The 17,865-nt window shown below is 43.1% G+C and overlaps 1 protein-coding gene across 1 annotated transcript in view; it reads left to right on the top strand.

Annotated features, from left to right (window-relative positions):
* Window positions 1-17,865, top strand: part of HIP1R (huntingtin interacting protein 1 related) — a 127,550-nt gene that overhangs the window by 88,556 nt on the left and 21,129 nt on the right. The window contains exons 12-20 of the mRNA XM_040416174.1: window positions 3,290-3,351; window positions 3,435-3,507; window positions 6,558-6,741; window positions 7,386-7,474; window positions 9,164-9,280; window positions 11,166-11,267; window positions 16,257-16,451; window positions 17,003-17,150; window positions 17,649-17,735. Of these exons, the coding sequence (XP_040272108.1) occupies window positions 3,290-3,351; window positions 3,435-3,507; window positions 6,558-6,741; window positions 7,386-7,474; window positions 9,164-9,280; window positions 11,166-11,267; window positions 16,257-16,451; window positions 17,003-17,150; window positions 17,649-17,735 (1,057 nt within the window). The remainder of the gene's footprint in view (window positions 1-3,289; window positions 3,352-3,434; window positions 3,508-6,557; window positions 6,742-7,385; window positions 7,475-9,163; window positions 9,281-11,165; window positions 11,268-16,256; window positions 16,452-17,002; window positions 17,151-17,648; window positions 17,736-17,865) is intronic.

Consider the following 17,865-nt stretch of genomic DNA (forward strand, 5'->3'; position numbering starts at 1 on the left):
TTCATAGTAGTAAAACTAAATAAAATAACTATATAAGTTTGGAATTGCTGTATTCGTATTGAGCCGCAGAATAAGATAGTCATGTCATTTTTTGCGTGCAGTGAACGCCGTGATGTCAAAACCCCCAAAAACTTGGTGAAATATTTTTTTGGTTTTTTCCAATTTAACCCCACAAAGAATTGTATTCCTGTTTTCCATATAAAACATGCTAAATTAAATGGTTCCCTTAAAAAATACAACTTATCCTGCAAAAAATTTGCCCTCATATGGCTATATGAGCAGAAAATTAAAAAAGTTATGGCTATTGGAACGTGGGAAGGAAAAATAAAAAATGCGAAACAAAAAATAGGCCCAGTTAAGGGGTTAAATATAGCTTAAATTTATTTTGACACTAATGCCCTGATCAGATCACATTACTTGTGTACAGTACAATTAGCAGGTACATTTAGAACTAGATTTTGTACTAAACGTAAAATCTGTTTCTCTTCCGTTCATTGGGGGACACAGGCTTTGACCATGGGTATAGCTGTTGCTGCTAGGAGGCGGACACTAAGAGCACAAAGTGTAAGCTCCTCCCCTTCAGCTATACCCTTCCTACAGGGACTAAGCTAAATCAGTTAGTGCAAAAGTAGTAGGAGAAGCAACACAAAAAAAATCACATGATGTACAAACCCTGAACCTCATAGGTCCGAAAGGGTCCATCAACAAAAGAATGGATGGGAGCCGTGTCCCCCCAATGAACGGAAGAGAAACCGATTTTACGGTAAGTACAAAATCTAGTTTTCTCATCCGTATCATTAGGGGACATAGGCTTCACCATGGGACGTTACAGAGCAGCAACACCCCTTCCTCCCTGTCAGAGAACCACCGTCTGCAAAACTCTACGTCCCAGAGAAGCGTCAGCAGACGCAAAGGTGTGTACTCTATAAAATTTGGAAAAAGTATGCAAAGACGACCAGGTAGCCGCCTTGCACACTTGAAGGGCCGAAGCCCCATGATGCACTGCCCATGAGGCGCCCACTGCCCAAGCCGAATGAGCAGTCACCCGGAAGGTTGGGGCCCAGTCCTTAATGCGGTATGCTTCCATAATAGCCAAACAAATCCATCGGGAAATGGAAGTCTTTGACGCTGCCAGCCCTTGTCTTGGCCCCCCTGGAATCACGAACAGAGAATCCGTCCGCCGGAAAGATGCTGTCTGGGACAGATGGACTCGAACGGCTCGTACCAAATCCAGGGTGTGGAGCGACTGCTCCCGAGGATGAGACAGGCCCAGACAAAATAAAGGGAGAATAATCTCCTCATTCAGATGGCATGCTGACAACACCTTCGGCAGGAAGGACCAAACAAGGCGAAGGATTACCTTATCCTGATGAAGGATCAGGAAAGGCGACCGACATGAAAGAGCCGCGAGTTCAGACACCCTACAGATGGACGTGATTGCCACCAAAGCCGCCACCTTGTAAGACCGGAAGCGAAGCGACACCTGCTGCAAGGGCTCAAACGGAGAAGACTGGAGAGCGTTGAGCACTAGATTAAGGTCCCAAGGATCCAACGGAGGCCGAAAAGGGGGAGCAGCATGTGCCACCCCCTGCAGAAAGGTCTGAATCGCCGAAAGTGAAGCCAAATTCCGCTGAAAAAGAACAGAGACCCAACACTTGCCCTTTAAGGGAGCTGAGAGCTCGGCCCAAGTCCATACCTGACTGCAGAAAAGCCAAGAGTCGCGGCAGAGAGAACTGAAGACCGCTCGCACCAACTAAAGTAGGACTTCCAGGTCCGGTGGTATCCGAAAAACCCCGAGCCTTCAGTACAACGGCTTCAACAGCCATGCAGTTAAATGTAGTGATCCTAAATTTGGGTTCAAGATCGTCCCCTGCGACCTCACCTGTCCGGCATCTTCTGCCCCCCTGACTCCAGCCGGATCACCACCTTCGGTGTGCGGTTCTTGGGGAGGTACGCTACACCGGGACAGAGGGGACTTGCGGTTGATGGCTTTGGTGATCCGAACGCTGGCGGGAAACAGGATTTGTGAGAACCATATGTCCTCCTTTGCTTCTGGAGAACGGGAAGGAGCAGGGGTCTTGGGGAACCCCCTTGTCTCCTGAGTGGGAGTGCAGGCAGTTTAACAGACGGCCTGAAACTCCTGCTAGAAAAAACAAAAAATAATTTTAAAAAAACAGCAGACCTGCAACGCAGGGAGGTCTGCCTCTTACAGATACTAAGCTAAAACTGATTTAGCTTAGTCCCTGTAGGAAGGGTATAGCTAAAGGGGAGGAGCTTACACTTTGTGTGCTTAGTGTCTGCCTCCTAGCGGCAACAGCTATGCTTATGGTCAAGCCTGTGTCCCCCAATGATACGGATGAGAAAAGCTCCCGGTATACACTCTGTAAAGGCACATTTACATCTGCCGACTGAACATTCATTTATCAGGAAGAAACCTTTCCTTACCAATAAGTGACTTTTCGTCAGTGGAGGTAGAGTTGCATTTACATGCAGTAGTCACCTATATTGTATGGGGACGAGGGATAGCTACTGCAATCACTCGTCCTCATACAGATTAATTGTAGGGATGAGAAAAATGATTAGTCTCTTCACCGGGACTTCACCCTTTTAAGGCTTTTTCAGGCCTGTCATAAAGGTATTAACATAAAGCCTTATCCTGTTACCTATGCTAAAGTTATGTGTGATCTTCAGGGCAAAAGCATATGTTAAGAATTTTAAAGAGGACCAGTCACCACTCCTGCCTGACATGTCTGTTTTAATAGCTTCATGCATTTCCCCATGTAATAACAATTCTGGAGCATCTATTCTTATGGCTCTATGTTGTGCCATTTCTTTATTATTTCTACTAGAAGTTATGAATGAATTGCTAGCAGTCTGCAGTAAGGGCACAGTGGGGCGTTAACCAGTTTGGGGGGGTACCTGCACAGACTCGCGCTATCCAGTCAGTGCCAGACTGTGCAGGTACTCACCCCTGTCTGGCACTGACTGGATAGAGTGAGTCTGTGCAGGTTCACACCCCCCCCCCCCCCCCGCCGCCCCCCTTTCCAAACTGGTTAACTCCCCACTGTGCCCTTACTGCAGACTGCTAGAAATTCATTCATAACTTCTAGTAGAAATAATAAAGAAATGGCACAACATAGAGACATAAGAATAGATGCTCCAGAATTATTACATGGGGGAAATGCATGAAGCTATTAAAACAGACATGTCAGGAGTGGCAACAGGTCTCCTTAAAGAAAATATGTCAGTAGATATTCTTTATTGAATACAATTGTTCACTTTTCTTTAGGTTGTAGAAGATATCTTCCAACAAACTTTTGGTCCTCCAAATGGTGTGGTGATTGATGACAGGTAGATATTGTTTCATTAACCCTTTTAGGCCCTCTTTTAAGACATCATGGCGGCAGAACTGACTCATTTGTCATTGTTTTAAGGGATCTTCAAATTGAAAATCTGAAAAAAGAAATAGACATGCTGCGTTCAGAATTGGAGAAAATAAAACTAGAGGTTTGTATTTGGATATCAGTGGCTTGGATTTAGAAAATTAAAATTTATTAAAATAATTATCTATAGTCAGGTCCGTATGGGGTTGTAAAGTGTGATTGAATCAGGTTATTTATTTTTGTGGCAGGTAGAGAGTGACGAAAAAACACTAGGTGACCATACACATTAGATGAACGCCAGCCAAAGCAGAATTTCACAGTATCTAATGTGCATGGGGATCTCCTCCCCCTTTCCCCATAACAAATATTGGGGGGCAGTGTGAAGTGACATGTTGGATTTCATTATGCCTCGATCCTTTTATTCTCATGGGAGATGAGCTGCTGTCTTACCTCAGCCATTGGGGAGACCTGCTCTTATCTCCATAACGGGACCCTCAAAGTGGAAGAGGAGCAATTGTGCATACACGTCAACCCTCCATTAATTTCTGTGGGAATTCCGAAAATAGCAGGGTACTTGGTCGGCTATTTCTGGCACTCCCATAGAGGTGAATGGAGCTGGGGCCGTGCTCTCCATACATTTCTATGGGACTTCAAAAATTTTGCTGATTTCTGTTTTTTGAAGTCCCATAGAAATGAATGGCCAGCACGCTGCATATGTGTGGTGTGTGCTTTTTCTAATCGAGGCCCTGCTCTTTAGATAGATGCAGCAAGTAGTTGAGGAGCCAACCCGGCAGGAGGCCATTTTAGATTTAGTATTCACAAATGGGAATTTGGTATCTGATATTACTGTAGTGGAAAGCTTGGGATCTAGTGATCACCAGTCAGTGTGGTTTACTATAAGTGCAGTGACTGAGTCACACCACACAAAAACAAAAGTTTTAGATTTTAGAAAAAAATGACTTTTCTAAAATTAGATTAGAGATATACGAGTCCCTATCGAGGATGAAAGGGAAATTTATAAGATTAGGCATAGAGAGGCCAAGCAAGTTATAAGAGCTTCTAAAGCACAGGCAGAAGAGAAATTGGCTGTCAGTAAAAAGACATTCTTCAGATACATAAATGGAAAAAAGGAAACTAAAACAAGGAATTGCCAAATTAAAAACAAAAGAAGGAAGGTATATGGAAGACGATAAAGAACTAGCGGACTGTCTCAATGAATACTTCTGTTCAGGTTTTACAAAGGAAAATGAAGGAAAAGGACCTCAGTTAGGTAGGAAGACTAATGAATCTTTGATGCATGTGTCTTTACAGAGGAAGAGGTTCTAAGTCAGCTGTCTAAAATTAATACAAATAAGTCACAGGGGCCTGATGGGATACACCCAAAGCTATTAAAAGAGCTTAGCGGTGAACTAGCAAAACAATTAACAGATTTATTTAACCAATCACTGGTAACAGGAGTCGTCCCAAAAGATTGGAAATTAGCAAATGTTGTGCCCATTCACAAGAAAGGTAGTAGGGAGGAATCGGGCAACTATAGGCCAGACCTCAATAGTGGGGAAATTAATGGAAACCATACTTAAGGAGAGGATTGTGGAACATCTAAAATCCCATGGATTGAAAGATGAAAAACAGCATGGGTTTACTTCAGGGAGATCATGTCAAACTAATCTTATTGATTTTTTTTATTGGGTGACTAAAATAATAGATGGAGGAGGTGCAGTAGACATCGCTTATCTAGACTTTAGTAAGGCTTTTCATACTGTCCCACATAGAAGGCTTATCAATAAATTGCAGTCTTTGCGCTTGGACTCCCATATTGTTGAATGGATTAGACAGTGGCTGATGGACAGACAACAGGGGGTTGTAGTCAATGGAGTATATTCAGACCATGGTCTTGTTACCAGTGGGGTACTTCAGGGATCTGTTCTGGGACCCATATTGTTTAATATCTTTATTAGCGAAATTGCAGAAGGCCTCGATGGTAAGTTGTCTTTTTGCTGATGACACAAAGATTTGTAACAGGGTGGATGTTCCTGGAGGGATACACCAAATGGAAAAGGATTTAGGAAAACTAGAGGAATGGTCAAAAATTTGGCAACTAAAATTTAATGTTAAGTGCAAGATGATGCACCTGGGGCGTAAAAACCCAAGAGCAGAATATAAAATCAGTGATACAGTCCTAACCTCAGTATCTGAGGAAAGGGATTTAGGGGTCATTATTTCAGAAGACTTAAAGGTAGGCAGACAATGTCATAGAGCAGCAGGAAATGCTAGCAGAATGCTTGGGTGTATAGGGAGAGGCATTACCAGTAGAAAGAGGGAGGTGCTCATGCCGCTCTACAGAGCACTAGTGAGACCTCATTTGGAGTATTGTGCGCAGTACTGGAGACCTGATCTCCAGAAGGATATTGATACTTTGGAGAGAGAGTTCAGAGAAGAGCTTCTAAACTAGTACATGGATTGCAGGATAAAACTTACCAGGAAAGATTAAAGGACCTTAACATGTATAGCTTGGAAGAAAGACGAGACAGAGGGGATATGATAGAAACTTTTAAATACATAAAGGGTAACCCCTGTGCATTTACTATTTGATTCACACCTGGAATGTTAATCTTTAATAAAACGAGTTTAAAAAAAATAAATAAATAAAATACATAAAGGGAATCAACAAGGTAAAAGAGGAGAAAATATTTAACATAAGAAAAATTACTACAAGAGGACATAGATTTAAATTAGAGATCAAAGGTTTTACAGTAATATCAGGAAGTATTACTTTACTGAGAGAGTAGTGGATGCATGGAATAGCCTTCCTGCAGATGTGGTAGCTGCAAATACAGTGAAGGAGTTTAAGCATGCATGGGATAGGCATAAGGCCATCCTTCATATAAGATAGTGCCAGCGGCTATTCATAGTATTCAGTATATTGGGCAGACTAGATGGGCCAAATGGTTCTCATCTGCCGACACATTCTATGTTTCTATGTCACACCTCTAGGACCTGCTCCTATTTTGACATTGGCGGCATATCCTAGTAATATGTCTGAGGAGACAGCATCTTTAAACATAGAATATTAAATTCTCCTTTTTCATAATGGACAGCTTCTAATTAAATTTCCTAAATTACTTATTGGCATATATGATCTGTAGTAACATGTTTTGAATATCATTGTGATAGGCTCAGAAGTACATCATGCAGCTGAAGGGCCAGATTAACACTTTAGAAGCAGAGGTGGAGGAACAGCGCAAACAGAAGCAGAAAGCCCTGGTGGACAATGAGCAACTCCGGGACGAGCTGGAAAGGCTACGGAAACAGCAACAGGACAGTGAAAAAAAGGAAGGAGTCTTTGTGGAAATTGAAAGTATGTCTTGTTAGATTTATAATTTAGAAAGCAAAATGAATGGTTGATTTGTTGGAGCGAATTGTGACTCCTCCAAGCCAATTTCCGAAAAGCATCGAAAAACAAAGACGTTTAAAGGCTATGTACACCTTTTGGGATGATATTGCCTTGTACTCTTTTTGAGCTAAAAATATTTTTTTAAATTGGTCTTTAATAAAAAATGAGTAATTGTCTCGAAAGGTGTTCATAGCCATTAATTATACCAAAGGGTTTTAATAATGTCTGCCACGGGGCTGAACTTGACAAGCAGATTAAAGTTATTTCAAGGTTTGCAAACAGTTGTTATTAAAGTGGATGTCCAGTACAGTGTTTATACTGTCTCGATGGAGGATAATACAAAGGTCAGGTTCTACGTCTCCTCTTTTTTTGAATCCACACATGGTTTTAGCTTTAAAACTACATCTGAAAACCTGATCAAGATGTGTTTGCTGGTATCATCAGGTAGTGTGAAAAGAATAATAAGAAAGGTTACCCATTTATATTAGACTAAAGCTTGTTACCAATGCTGGGCAAATGTTTCTGGAGATTATATTGCATTGATGTGGTATAAGTGCTATGGAGATGACGGTGTACACTAGACTTAATTTTTTTTCTTCTACTTTCAGAAAAAGTTCAGGCGACAGAACTGCGGTACAATAAACTGAAGGAAAAACACAATGAGCTCATCAATGTTCATGCTGGACTACTGAGAAAGGTAATTTATTCCAATATGTCTTTAAATCAGTCTTTTTTTATAGTAATTCAGTTGGGGGTCGGTGATCTTCAGACCTCCTTCACTAGTACAGCAGCTGAAGTCACTGAACTACATAGGGCAGTGATGGTGAACCTCTTAGAGACCGAGTGCCCAAACTGCAACCCAAAACCCACTTATTTATCGCAAAGTGCCAACACGGCAATTTAACCTGAACACCAATATCCTATATCTTCCATGTACTTTATCATTTAGCTATAATAACCTGCCTACATTTAATGTGCTGCCTGTGCTGTTCATAACATGTCCTGCACTGATGAATGGCAGGAAAAGTCTAAGGCATATTGGTACACCATAGACTTTCTCCAGGGTGCGGGTGCCCACAGAGAGGGCTCTGAGTGCCGCCTCTGGCACCCGTGCCATAGGTTCGCCATCACTGACATAGGGTGTGTCTCTGGGAGGTTTGTTTTTGTGGCCTCTAGCAATATCCATGTAAGGCGAAAGTCTTAACTTCTTCTAAGGCAATTAACATTTATGGAGCTTCTGTATGTTCACATGCTTAAAATGAAATACTGATATTTCTCTTTTGTCCATATGGTGGCGACTTAAAACGAGTCGCAATTTTTGTTATAACGGCACAAATTATCATGTTTTTTTTTTTTTTTACATGTCTCTTCCTCCCTTCATGTTTTCCATTCCCTTTTGAAGCTTTACTCGCCTCACAGATTATCCTGCTACAGCCAGTCCGATGCTTACATGGTCCCACTATTCTCTGCTTCCTGAGCAGTGCTTGACATACAAGAGCAGAACTGCCTGCTGAACCAAATAGAAATAGCAGCACATTGTATGCATTTGTCTTGCTTAACATGGAGTTTTATTCTCAGAAGTTCACTAAACTCCATAAAAAAAACAATAGATTTTTGACATAGTTAAGCCTTCATCATGTGTTTGTCAGGTCTCAATATGGGACAATCTGTAGGACAATCTGAGAAGAACCTATTCCCAGAAGAGATCTGTTGAAGACTATTTCCTGTTGTAGCGGCCTGCTAAGCCAGTCACTGGCTGCAGGGGTGATCTTTATCAGCCAGTGTTTGACTGAGTGGACATCTCTTGTTCTATACGGTCTTTCAAGTTGGGACCAGGAGGGAGATCAGAATGGCAGTCTTTTACATAAAACACTACATTAAATCCTAGAAACCTGTATATGGCAATCTCCTCATCTTCTCTATCCTTAACCACCTTCAGGATAATTCAGGAAATATTAGATCTGCTTTAAAGAGAGTCTGTCAACAATTTTGACCATGCAAAGCTGCTCACAGTGAGACATAGGGTAAAAGGAGAGCAGGACAAACCTACATTTTGCTGAGCTCCCCCTATCAGGAGTAGTGTGAATATGAACTTTTATTCTGCTAGCGGTCTCCTATTTGGTTGCTGCAGCTGTTACTCATGGGGAAGGGTTTGTGAAGTGCACTTGCAGAAGCAGAAAAAATGTTCATATTTACACTAGTCCTGATAATAGCTTAGCAAACATGCACCTAGCACTGCCAACAGTTTTGTATGGCCAAAACTGCTGACAGACACCCTTTCAGATGTAGAAGTAAATTTTGCATGGCCGTTGGTGTTGAATATACTGTGTAATGCTGCCAATTAATTATATTGCACTTAACTGTATCATCCTTCTATTTTCCACAGAATGCTGACACTGCCAAGCAGCTCACGGTGTCTCAGCAGAACCAAGAGGAAGTGGCACGTATCAAGGAACAGCTGGAGTTTCAGATGGATCAAGTGAAGCGAGAGTCAGAAATAAAGGTTAATTGAAACATTTGAATTTTTAAAGCCTCAAGATGCTTTCTTCCACATAATTGTGCCAAATAGTATTCATTGCTAGTCCACAAGTTTTCCTTTGTGTGTAAACTTTGTGCCTTTCCAATGTATCGCTTTTCTTTTATTCCTACATGCTGGGACATGTTTTTTTAGATATTTATTTAGATGTATTGTTTTCTTGCTTTCCCAGACATTAATGCGGTGACCATTGTACAGTATTCAGAAATACAAGAAAATGGTGTAAGGCCAAACTATAATGAATGCAGTACAATAATTACAATTACACTGAATTATGACTGAGCATGAATTACCAGATTTACAACATGACCTACATTTATTACTAATGCATTATAATTTACTGTTAACCTGTGCACTCACTGTGTTTTAATCTAACTGGGAGTACATGGTTGTGCTGAGTCCTCCTGACTGAGGGATGCTTTTGCAGTGAACATCCTCTGGGGCTCATAGACAGGACTACCAAGCTATGTCCTAATAGGGCATTAGGAAACAGATTGTCTTTAGGGGGGGGGAGCTTGATCTCTGCGCTTTTAGGTCTGGAACACTGCATCTAAATCTGTTCCCCCTACTCAATCCATCCACCCTTCCACACATACATAGGTTAACGTTTTGTAGCACGACTGGTTGATTTTAACAATTGAATGACAGCTGCAGTCCAAATAATTGCGTTCAACTGAATGCATTCATTAGACTGCAGCTGTAGTTAAATAGTTAAAATAAAAAAAATTATCAGTCCTGTTACAATAAGTTGCAGCATAGCCCTAGCCTGAGATCTATAGAAATGTTAGCTGGTTATATTTGAAGACAGAAATATACCGCTAGTATAGTATATTTCCTGTTTATTTCCCATCCAACGTAGTAAAAGACAATGGGTGAGATTTAAAGATAAAGATGTGCCAACTTGCCTTAAAGATGAGGTAGTAGCATGCACCAAATACAGTGGCCCCTGAAGTCACAATACTAATTGGTTCCGATACGACCATTGTCTGTAGAAACCAATGTAACTAGAGTCCATAAATCTATGGAAACCTGGTTATTGGTTCCAAAGCCTACAAATGTCATCCCAGAATAAGAAAAAGGAAAGTTTAAAGAAACATAAGCAGACACATAAAGCAAGGTAATTTGTTTTGCCACTTTTTGCATTTACAGTTTCGAAACGTTTGGGGAAACGGACGTAGTTAAAGGGGTTATCCAACATCCATTAAAAATGAGCAGTTGGCTGGACAGTGTTTAAAACAACAACAAAAAAGAACTCTCCTTTTGACAGACCCACCATTCCGTGTCATGTTTCCAGTCCTCGCTCAATGGCTCAATTTTCCAGTCTCCGTCACTGCTGACTGTATACAGAATATAAGTTTATACATTATCTTGTGCTTGTATACAGAATGTCATCACTTTCTAGTGCTGCTTATTTTCCTTCCTTCTCTCCCTCCCTCTCTTTAGCCGGTTTCTCCTTTTTAATGGATGCTGGATAACCTCTTTATGGCACAAGTTATTGGCATATGCACAGAGCAGCCATCAAGTGGCATGAAGAAGAGGAGCTTATCTAAAATATTTTATGAATTGCACCAAATTTGTATTGCCACATGCACAATTTTGATCAATTTGGTGCAATTTATATTTCCCCAGATTCCACAATATGCATTTTGCTCTATTGTTGAAAATGCTCTCCATTTATGAAAATAGTAATTAAACGGTATTAGCCTTGAACCAGAAAACCCATTTAAGCACAATTTACTGCAGTGTACATCTGTTGATGATGCATAAAGCCCATTAAGTTTTATTGCTTGCTATATTTGTATGTATTTTTATTGTCTCATTTCTGATCTTGTTGCTCCACTAATATCTGCAGTTGGAAGAGCATACGTTTCAGATTGAACAGTTAAAAACAGAAGTAGAATCCAAACAAGAAGAAATGACTCGACTGCAGCAGTCTTTATCCAGTACTGAGCAGGTATGTAATGTGGTGGTGGTTGTAATGAGGTTTCATGTTGCCTATGCTGCAGTTTCATGACCACAGCACATAATTCCCCCTTTGCTATGGCAGTGAGTAGTAAGACACAGTTGTTTTATTTGTTTTGTTTTTTATATTGTAAGGGGTTACACTCTCAGGCAGGGGTTACACTCACAGGGTTAAAGTCCAAACGTTGCTTTATTTAGGTGAGGTAAGGTGAAGGTCATGCACCACAAAACATAAACCAAACCAAAATAAACACCTGCCCGTCTGGGCTCTGGCTAATACAGTGAAGTTCCTAGCTCACCTATTGAACATAGGTCACACAGAGCATTTGGCTTCTCTAGCCAGCAGGGCAGCCAGTTTCCAAGACTTTCTCCAGGCGTTTCCCTCCCTAGACTGACAGCCTGGACTGTGCTTTATTTCCCCTTAACGATCCCAGCTGGCTTCAGCTGGGGATTCCTCAGGCTAGGGGAAAACCTGCCCTGGAATGGGGTGGACTGGGGAGGTCCCTCTACCAAGCCTACCTTCTCCCAGTCCAATAAAATCCAGCCCATAAACTTAACACTGTCTCAGCAACCTACACATTGCTGAGACCATTTTAACCTTCTGGATAAAAAATGGAAATCAAATTTTTCAACCCATGGAGGTCTGGATTTGGAGTCACACTCAAAATTAAAGTGGAAAAACACACTACAGGCTGATCCAACTTTGATGTAATGTCCTTAAAACAAGTCAAAATGAGGCTCAGTAGTGTCTGTGGCCTCCATGTGCCTGTATGACTTCATTACAACGCCTGTGCATGCTCCTGATTAGGTGGCAAATGGTCTCCTGAGGGATCTCCTCCCAGACCTGGAATAAAGCATCTGCCAACTCCTGGACAGTCTGTGGTGCAACGTGATGTTGGTGGATAGAGCGAGACATGATGTCCCAGATGTGCTCAATTAGATTCAGGTCTGGGGAACGGGCGGGCCAGTCCATAGCATCAATGCCTTCGTCTTGCAAGAACTGCTGACACACTCCAGCCACATGAGGTCTAGCATTGTCTTGCATTAGGAGGAACCCAGGGCCAACCGCACCAGCATATGGTCTCACAAGGGGTCTGAGGATCTCCTCTTGGTACCTAATGGCAGTCAGGCTACCTCTGGTGAGCACATGGAGGGCTGTGCGGCCCTCCAAAGAAATGCCACCCCACACCATTACTGACCCAATGCCAAACCGGTCATGCTGGAGGATGTTGCAGGCAGCAGAACGTTCTCCACGGCGTCTCCAGACTCTGTCACGTCTGTCACATGTGCTCAGTGTGAACCTGCTTTCATCTGTGAAGAGCACAGGGCGCCAGTGGCGATTTTGCCAATCTTGGTGTTGTCTGGCAAATGCCAAACGTCCTGCCCGGTGTTGGGCTGTAAGCACAACCCCCACTTGTGGACGTCGGGCCCTCATATCACCCTCATGGAGTCTGTTTCTGACCGTTTGAGCAGACACATGCACATTTGTGGCCTGCTGGAGGTCATTTTGCGGGGCTCTGGCAGTGCTCTTCCTGTTCCTCCTTGCACAAAGGCGGAGGTAGCCGTCCTGTTGCTGGGTTGTTGCCCTCCTACGGCCTCCTCCACGTCTCCTGATGTACTGGCCTGTCTCCTGGTAGCGCCTCCATGCTCTGGACACTACGCTGACAGACACAGCAAACCTTCTTGCCACAGCTCGCATTGATGTGCCATCCTGGATAAGCTGCATTACCTGAGCCACTTGTGTGGGTTGTAGACTCCGTCTCATGCTACCACTAGAGTGAAAGCACTGCCAGCATTCAAAAGTGACCAAAACATCAGCCAGGAAGCATAGGAACTGAGAAGTGATCTGTGGTCACCCCCTGCAGAACCACTCCTTTATTGGGGGTGTCTTGCTAATTGCCTATAATTTCCACCTGTCTATCCCATTTGCACAGCAGCATGTGAAATTGATTGTCACTCAGTGTTGCTTCCTAAGTGGACAGTTTGATTTCACAGAAGTGTGATTGACTTGGAGTTACATTGTGTTGTTTAAGTGTTCCCTTTTTTTGAGCACAGTGTGTGTGTGTGTGTGTATGTGTGTATATTATCTTTTAGGGCTGTGCTTGAGTCTAGTTAGATTTAACAGCACTCGCCTCCTATTGTCATCTTCAGTGATCACGTAGTCAGTCAATTAACTACCATGATGAATGTCACTGCCTTTAGGAGCACATCTGCCTTCTCCCATCATGATCCCCAATGTAAAAATGTATTGATGCAAGTTCTAAAGATAAGGACAGCCCACCATAAATTCACAGTGGGTGATCCTTTAAAGGGGTTATCCCACTTTGCGTTTTTATACTTACCTGCTGCCACCGCGCGTTCACTTCCTGGATTCTGGCTGGGGGCGGGCTTCATCTTGATTGAAGTCTTCTCCCGGCCGGGCCGCGCGCTGGACTGAACGCTGCCGCGCATGCGCAATGTGACTTATTTCTGGCCAGTATAGTACAGAGCTGGCGTGCGCGTTCGCATCTCTGTACTATTCTGGCCGGGAAGAAGTCACCGTCTCGCGCATGCGCGGCAGCGTGCGCGTTCAGGACAGCGAGTGGCCCGGCTTAAGGAAAAGAAGAAGTCTTCTGGGCAAGCGCGACCATCGGGATTTTGCGGAAGAGCGGTGGTCGTAACCAGGGGAGACCGAGTCACAACAATGAGGTAAGTGGGGATGAATTTTCTCCTAATCGGTGGGAATTTGTTAATAAAGTATATTTACAAAAATGATCACTGTCAAATCATTAACAGATTTAACAGTGATCATTATGATGGGATAACCCCTTTAAGGGGTGTTCTGGCCAGTAAGGCTACTTTCACACTAGCGTTCGGAGCGGATCCGTCTGATGTTTCATCAGACGGATCCGCTCCGATAATGCAGACGTTCGCATCCGTTCAGAACGGATGCGTCTGCATTAAAACTTAGAAAATTTTCTAAGTGTGAAAGTTGTCTGAGCGGATCCGTTCAGACTTTCCATTGAAAGTCAATGGGGAACGGATCCGCTTGAAGATTGAGCCATATTGTGTCATCTTCAAGCGGATCCGTCCCCATTTACTTACATTGTAAGTCTGGAAGGATCCGCTCGCCTCCGCACGGCCAGGCGGACACCCGAACGCTGCAAGCAGCGTTCAGGTGTCCGCTCACTGAGCGGAGCGGAGGCTGAACGCTGGCAGGCGGATGCATTCTCAGTGGATCCGCCTCCACTGAGAATGCATTGGGGCCAGACGGATGCGTTCGGGGCCGCTCGTGAGCCCCTTCAAACGGTGCGCACGAGCGGACACCCGAACGCTAGTGTGAAAGTAGCCTAAGTTATCTTAACTATTGTCTGCAATTTTGACCATGCTAAACTGCTGACAGCATTTGGTAGGGGAGAGTAGCACAAATATACTTTTTGTGGAGTTTTTATTATCAGGAATATTAAAGTTTTATTCCTGATAAAAGCTCCACAAAAGGTATGTTTGTACTGCCCTGTCGTGTTGAACATGTTGCCTGATCTGCAGACAGCAGGTTATAGAGCAGGAGAAGCCGAGCAGTCAGATATAGTCTCTTGTAGCACAAAGGGGTCCTCTTACCACATGTTGCTTTCATTTATACACTGAGCAGATGGCAGATCTCCCTTCCCTGGTCTGCGCTGCTTCAACTCTACTTCTCCAGCTCTGCTGAGTGAGGCAGCGTCTGCCAAGGGCAGGGACAGGGAGAAGTGCACACAGCCCAGGCACTGTTATCAGCTGCTGGGGAGGACCTGGCTTTAATCATTTACTTACAGTCCCTGGCTGTCAGTAATGTGACCCTGCACGCTGCGTGCTCCGTCCTTCAACAGATAGACGGACCATGCCTAGCAACCCTATTTTAAGCACAGGTAAAAGTAGGCCGTACAGGGAACAAAAATGTAGAATTAGGGGGTAATTGAATACACAGTGAAAAGTTGAAATAGGGCCACCAAGGAGATATTAATCACCACAATCCAATACTCCAAAAAAAATTAAAAAAAACGACAGTTATACTTTAAAGGGGTTTTCAGGCATGGGCTTAAATGGGTTATCTGGTAATTATAGGTCATAGGTCATCAATATCAGATTGACAGGGGTCCGACACCTGGGACCCCCACCAATCAGCTGTTCGGAGAGGCCGACGCTCCATGAGTGCCACGACCACTTCCTAGGCCATGTGACGTCACTGTACATCGGTCACGTGACCTAGTAGCAGCTCACCTCCATTGAAGTGAATGGATCTGAGCTGCGATACCAAGCACAGCCGCTGTATTATGCTGTGCTTGGAGAGCTGCTGGGAGACGGCTGCTCTGGAGAGCGTGGGGGTGCCGGGACTTGGACCCCACTGATGTGATAATAACCTATCCATCCATTCCTGGATAAACCCTTTAAAAATTAAAAAAATCTTTTAAAAAAGTCACCTTGTTTGAAACCCACAGTTCGAGCGCCACTCCTTTCAGTTTGGTCTCTCCTGGACCAGAAGTGTGATGTGCTGTGTGCATGCATGTCACCGCTGATGGGCCTGTCAGTGGCCTTAGCGATGAGTGTCAGGAGTAACGTATGACCACAGCACTTGAACCAGCAGGCTCCAACCAGCTGAGTATTTTTTTTCTTTTTTTTTTCTTTGAGCCCATACCTGCCACCCCTAAATTTAAGTTACCTGACAACCTATTTAAATCTCTGTTCTTTTTTAGCTCAGTAGCCATGTGAGTGGTCTAATCGGTGATTGACAGGTATCTATATATGCACACTCATACAAAGAAGCAGATAAGACGACTCCCATTTGCTCACTGAGCTCAGAAAGAGCAGAGACTTACACGTTTTACGGAATCTCTTCCCCTAAAACTATATATCAATCTGCTCAGCTCCTCCTCCTCTATAACGTGCTGCCCGCAGATCCTCTTTAACCTTCTCCATTGCACTGCATTGCTTCTGTTTATCACTATTACTATTTTTTACTTTTTAGTCGGCGTCTACGTTATCTTCAAAGCTCGCATCCCTCGAAGCTGAGAAGGACTCGCTGCAAAGCCTGTTAACCACCAAAGAATCAGAGTTGTTATCTGTTAAAAATGTAGCTCAAGAAACTGAGTCTTTATTCAACCAAGAGCAAGAAAAGCGAGCAAGTGAGATACGGGACCTGGGGGAAAAACTTGACAAAAAGGTACCAAACAGTTAAATTAGAGTATTTTATTGGGTCCTTCTATTCTAAATACTGTCAATGTGGGGGCTTGTGCATGTGGTGCCTTAAAGGGACTCTGTCAACCAGATTATGCCTATAGAGACGTTTATAGGTTATGGTAGTTTTCCTGTAGTATGCCAGAACTATACCATTGTCAAATTTATGATTGCTTTAGTTTTTCCATAAAATCGTTTTTATATACCAGTCAATCACCTTTGAAAAGAGCCCAAGGGGCTGTGCCAAACATCTGTGGAGCCCAGCCGCTCCCATTCCGAAACAGCCCAGCACTGCCCCGCATCTCAAAGTCCCCTCCTAGCTCCCCTGACGTCATTTAGAGGACTCGGCGTAATCTCACACTGGCATCGGCATCAGGGAACAGACTGGCTGACAGACACCCTTTAAGTGCCATAGTTAACTATATATTTATCTCTCACACGTTTATGGGAGCATGACAGGAAGGGCATTCGGCAGTTGCCTTCCCAATGAGCTGCATCATTGTCCAGTAAAACATGAGATGTGAAATGTGTTCTTAGACTACAGATGAGCAGAAACTTTATCAGAAGATGTTGGAGGACCAGTTTAACATTATTCAGGGAACCGTGAGGGAAGCAGAAAATATCATCCAGGATGCTGTAGCTAAACTTGATGACCCTCTTCATATCCGCTGCACCAGTTCACCAGGTATGGGTCTTCCATCGCACTTTTTTTTTGCCTTTATTGTCTTTCTTACTAAATGGTGTCATTTTATGATGATTCGTTTATAAGAAATGCAAATTATAGATATGATTAAAAAAATGCAAGGAACAAGTGTACTGGGAGAGAAGGGTAATAGTCTCATCAACTGTGATTTCTGCATTGTCCATGTGTCGTCCTAACAGTTTAATGTGTTCTGCAGTGCAGGAAGCAAAGTTGATGGCACATAATATTTTGCTTTACATCTCCTATAACACAATTTTTTAAAATGTAATTCCTACCATGATTTTACTGAGTTTATTTTTGCATTTTTAATAACTGAGCAAGAACTTTACAGTAATATCTTTGCTGCCTCCTTATAACCCAAGTACACATACACCCTAGAGTTTGGCAGACTAGACTGCATTGCTGATAGAAATAAGCATAAGCAGATATAACATTGCTCTCACTGCTTCCATGTTTTTAAGGCCATTTTTATTTTTACAGACTACCTTGTAAACCGAGCAAAACATGCCATTGACTCATTAGCATCCCTTGCGAATGGACATGCTAAATATACACAGAATATGACAGGTGCGTGCACATGCTTATTTTCTGCGTTCTCAGATCCTACACAGGTCAGTGGTTTAGATGTTACTTGTAGTTTTCTTATCTGGAGGAGACATCACACCATGCATTACTATTACATTTTCTATGTTTACCT

This window comes from Bufo bufo, chromosome 2 (assembly GCF_905171765.1).
Source record: "Bufo bufo chromosome 2, aBufBuf1.1, whole genome shotgun sequence".
Taxonomy (NCBI): domain Eukaryota; kingdom Metazoa; phylum Chordata; class Amphibia; order Anura; family Bufonidae; genus Bufo; species Bufo bufo.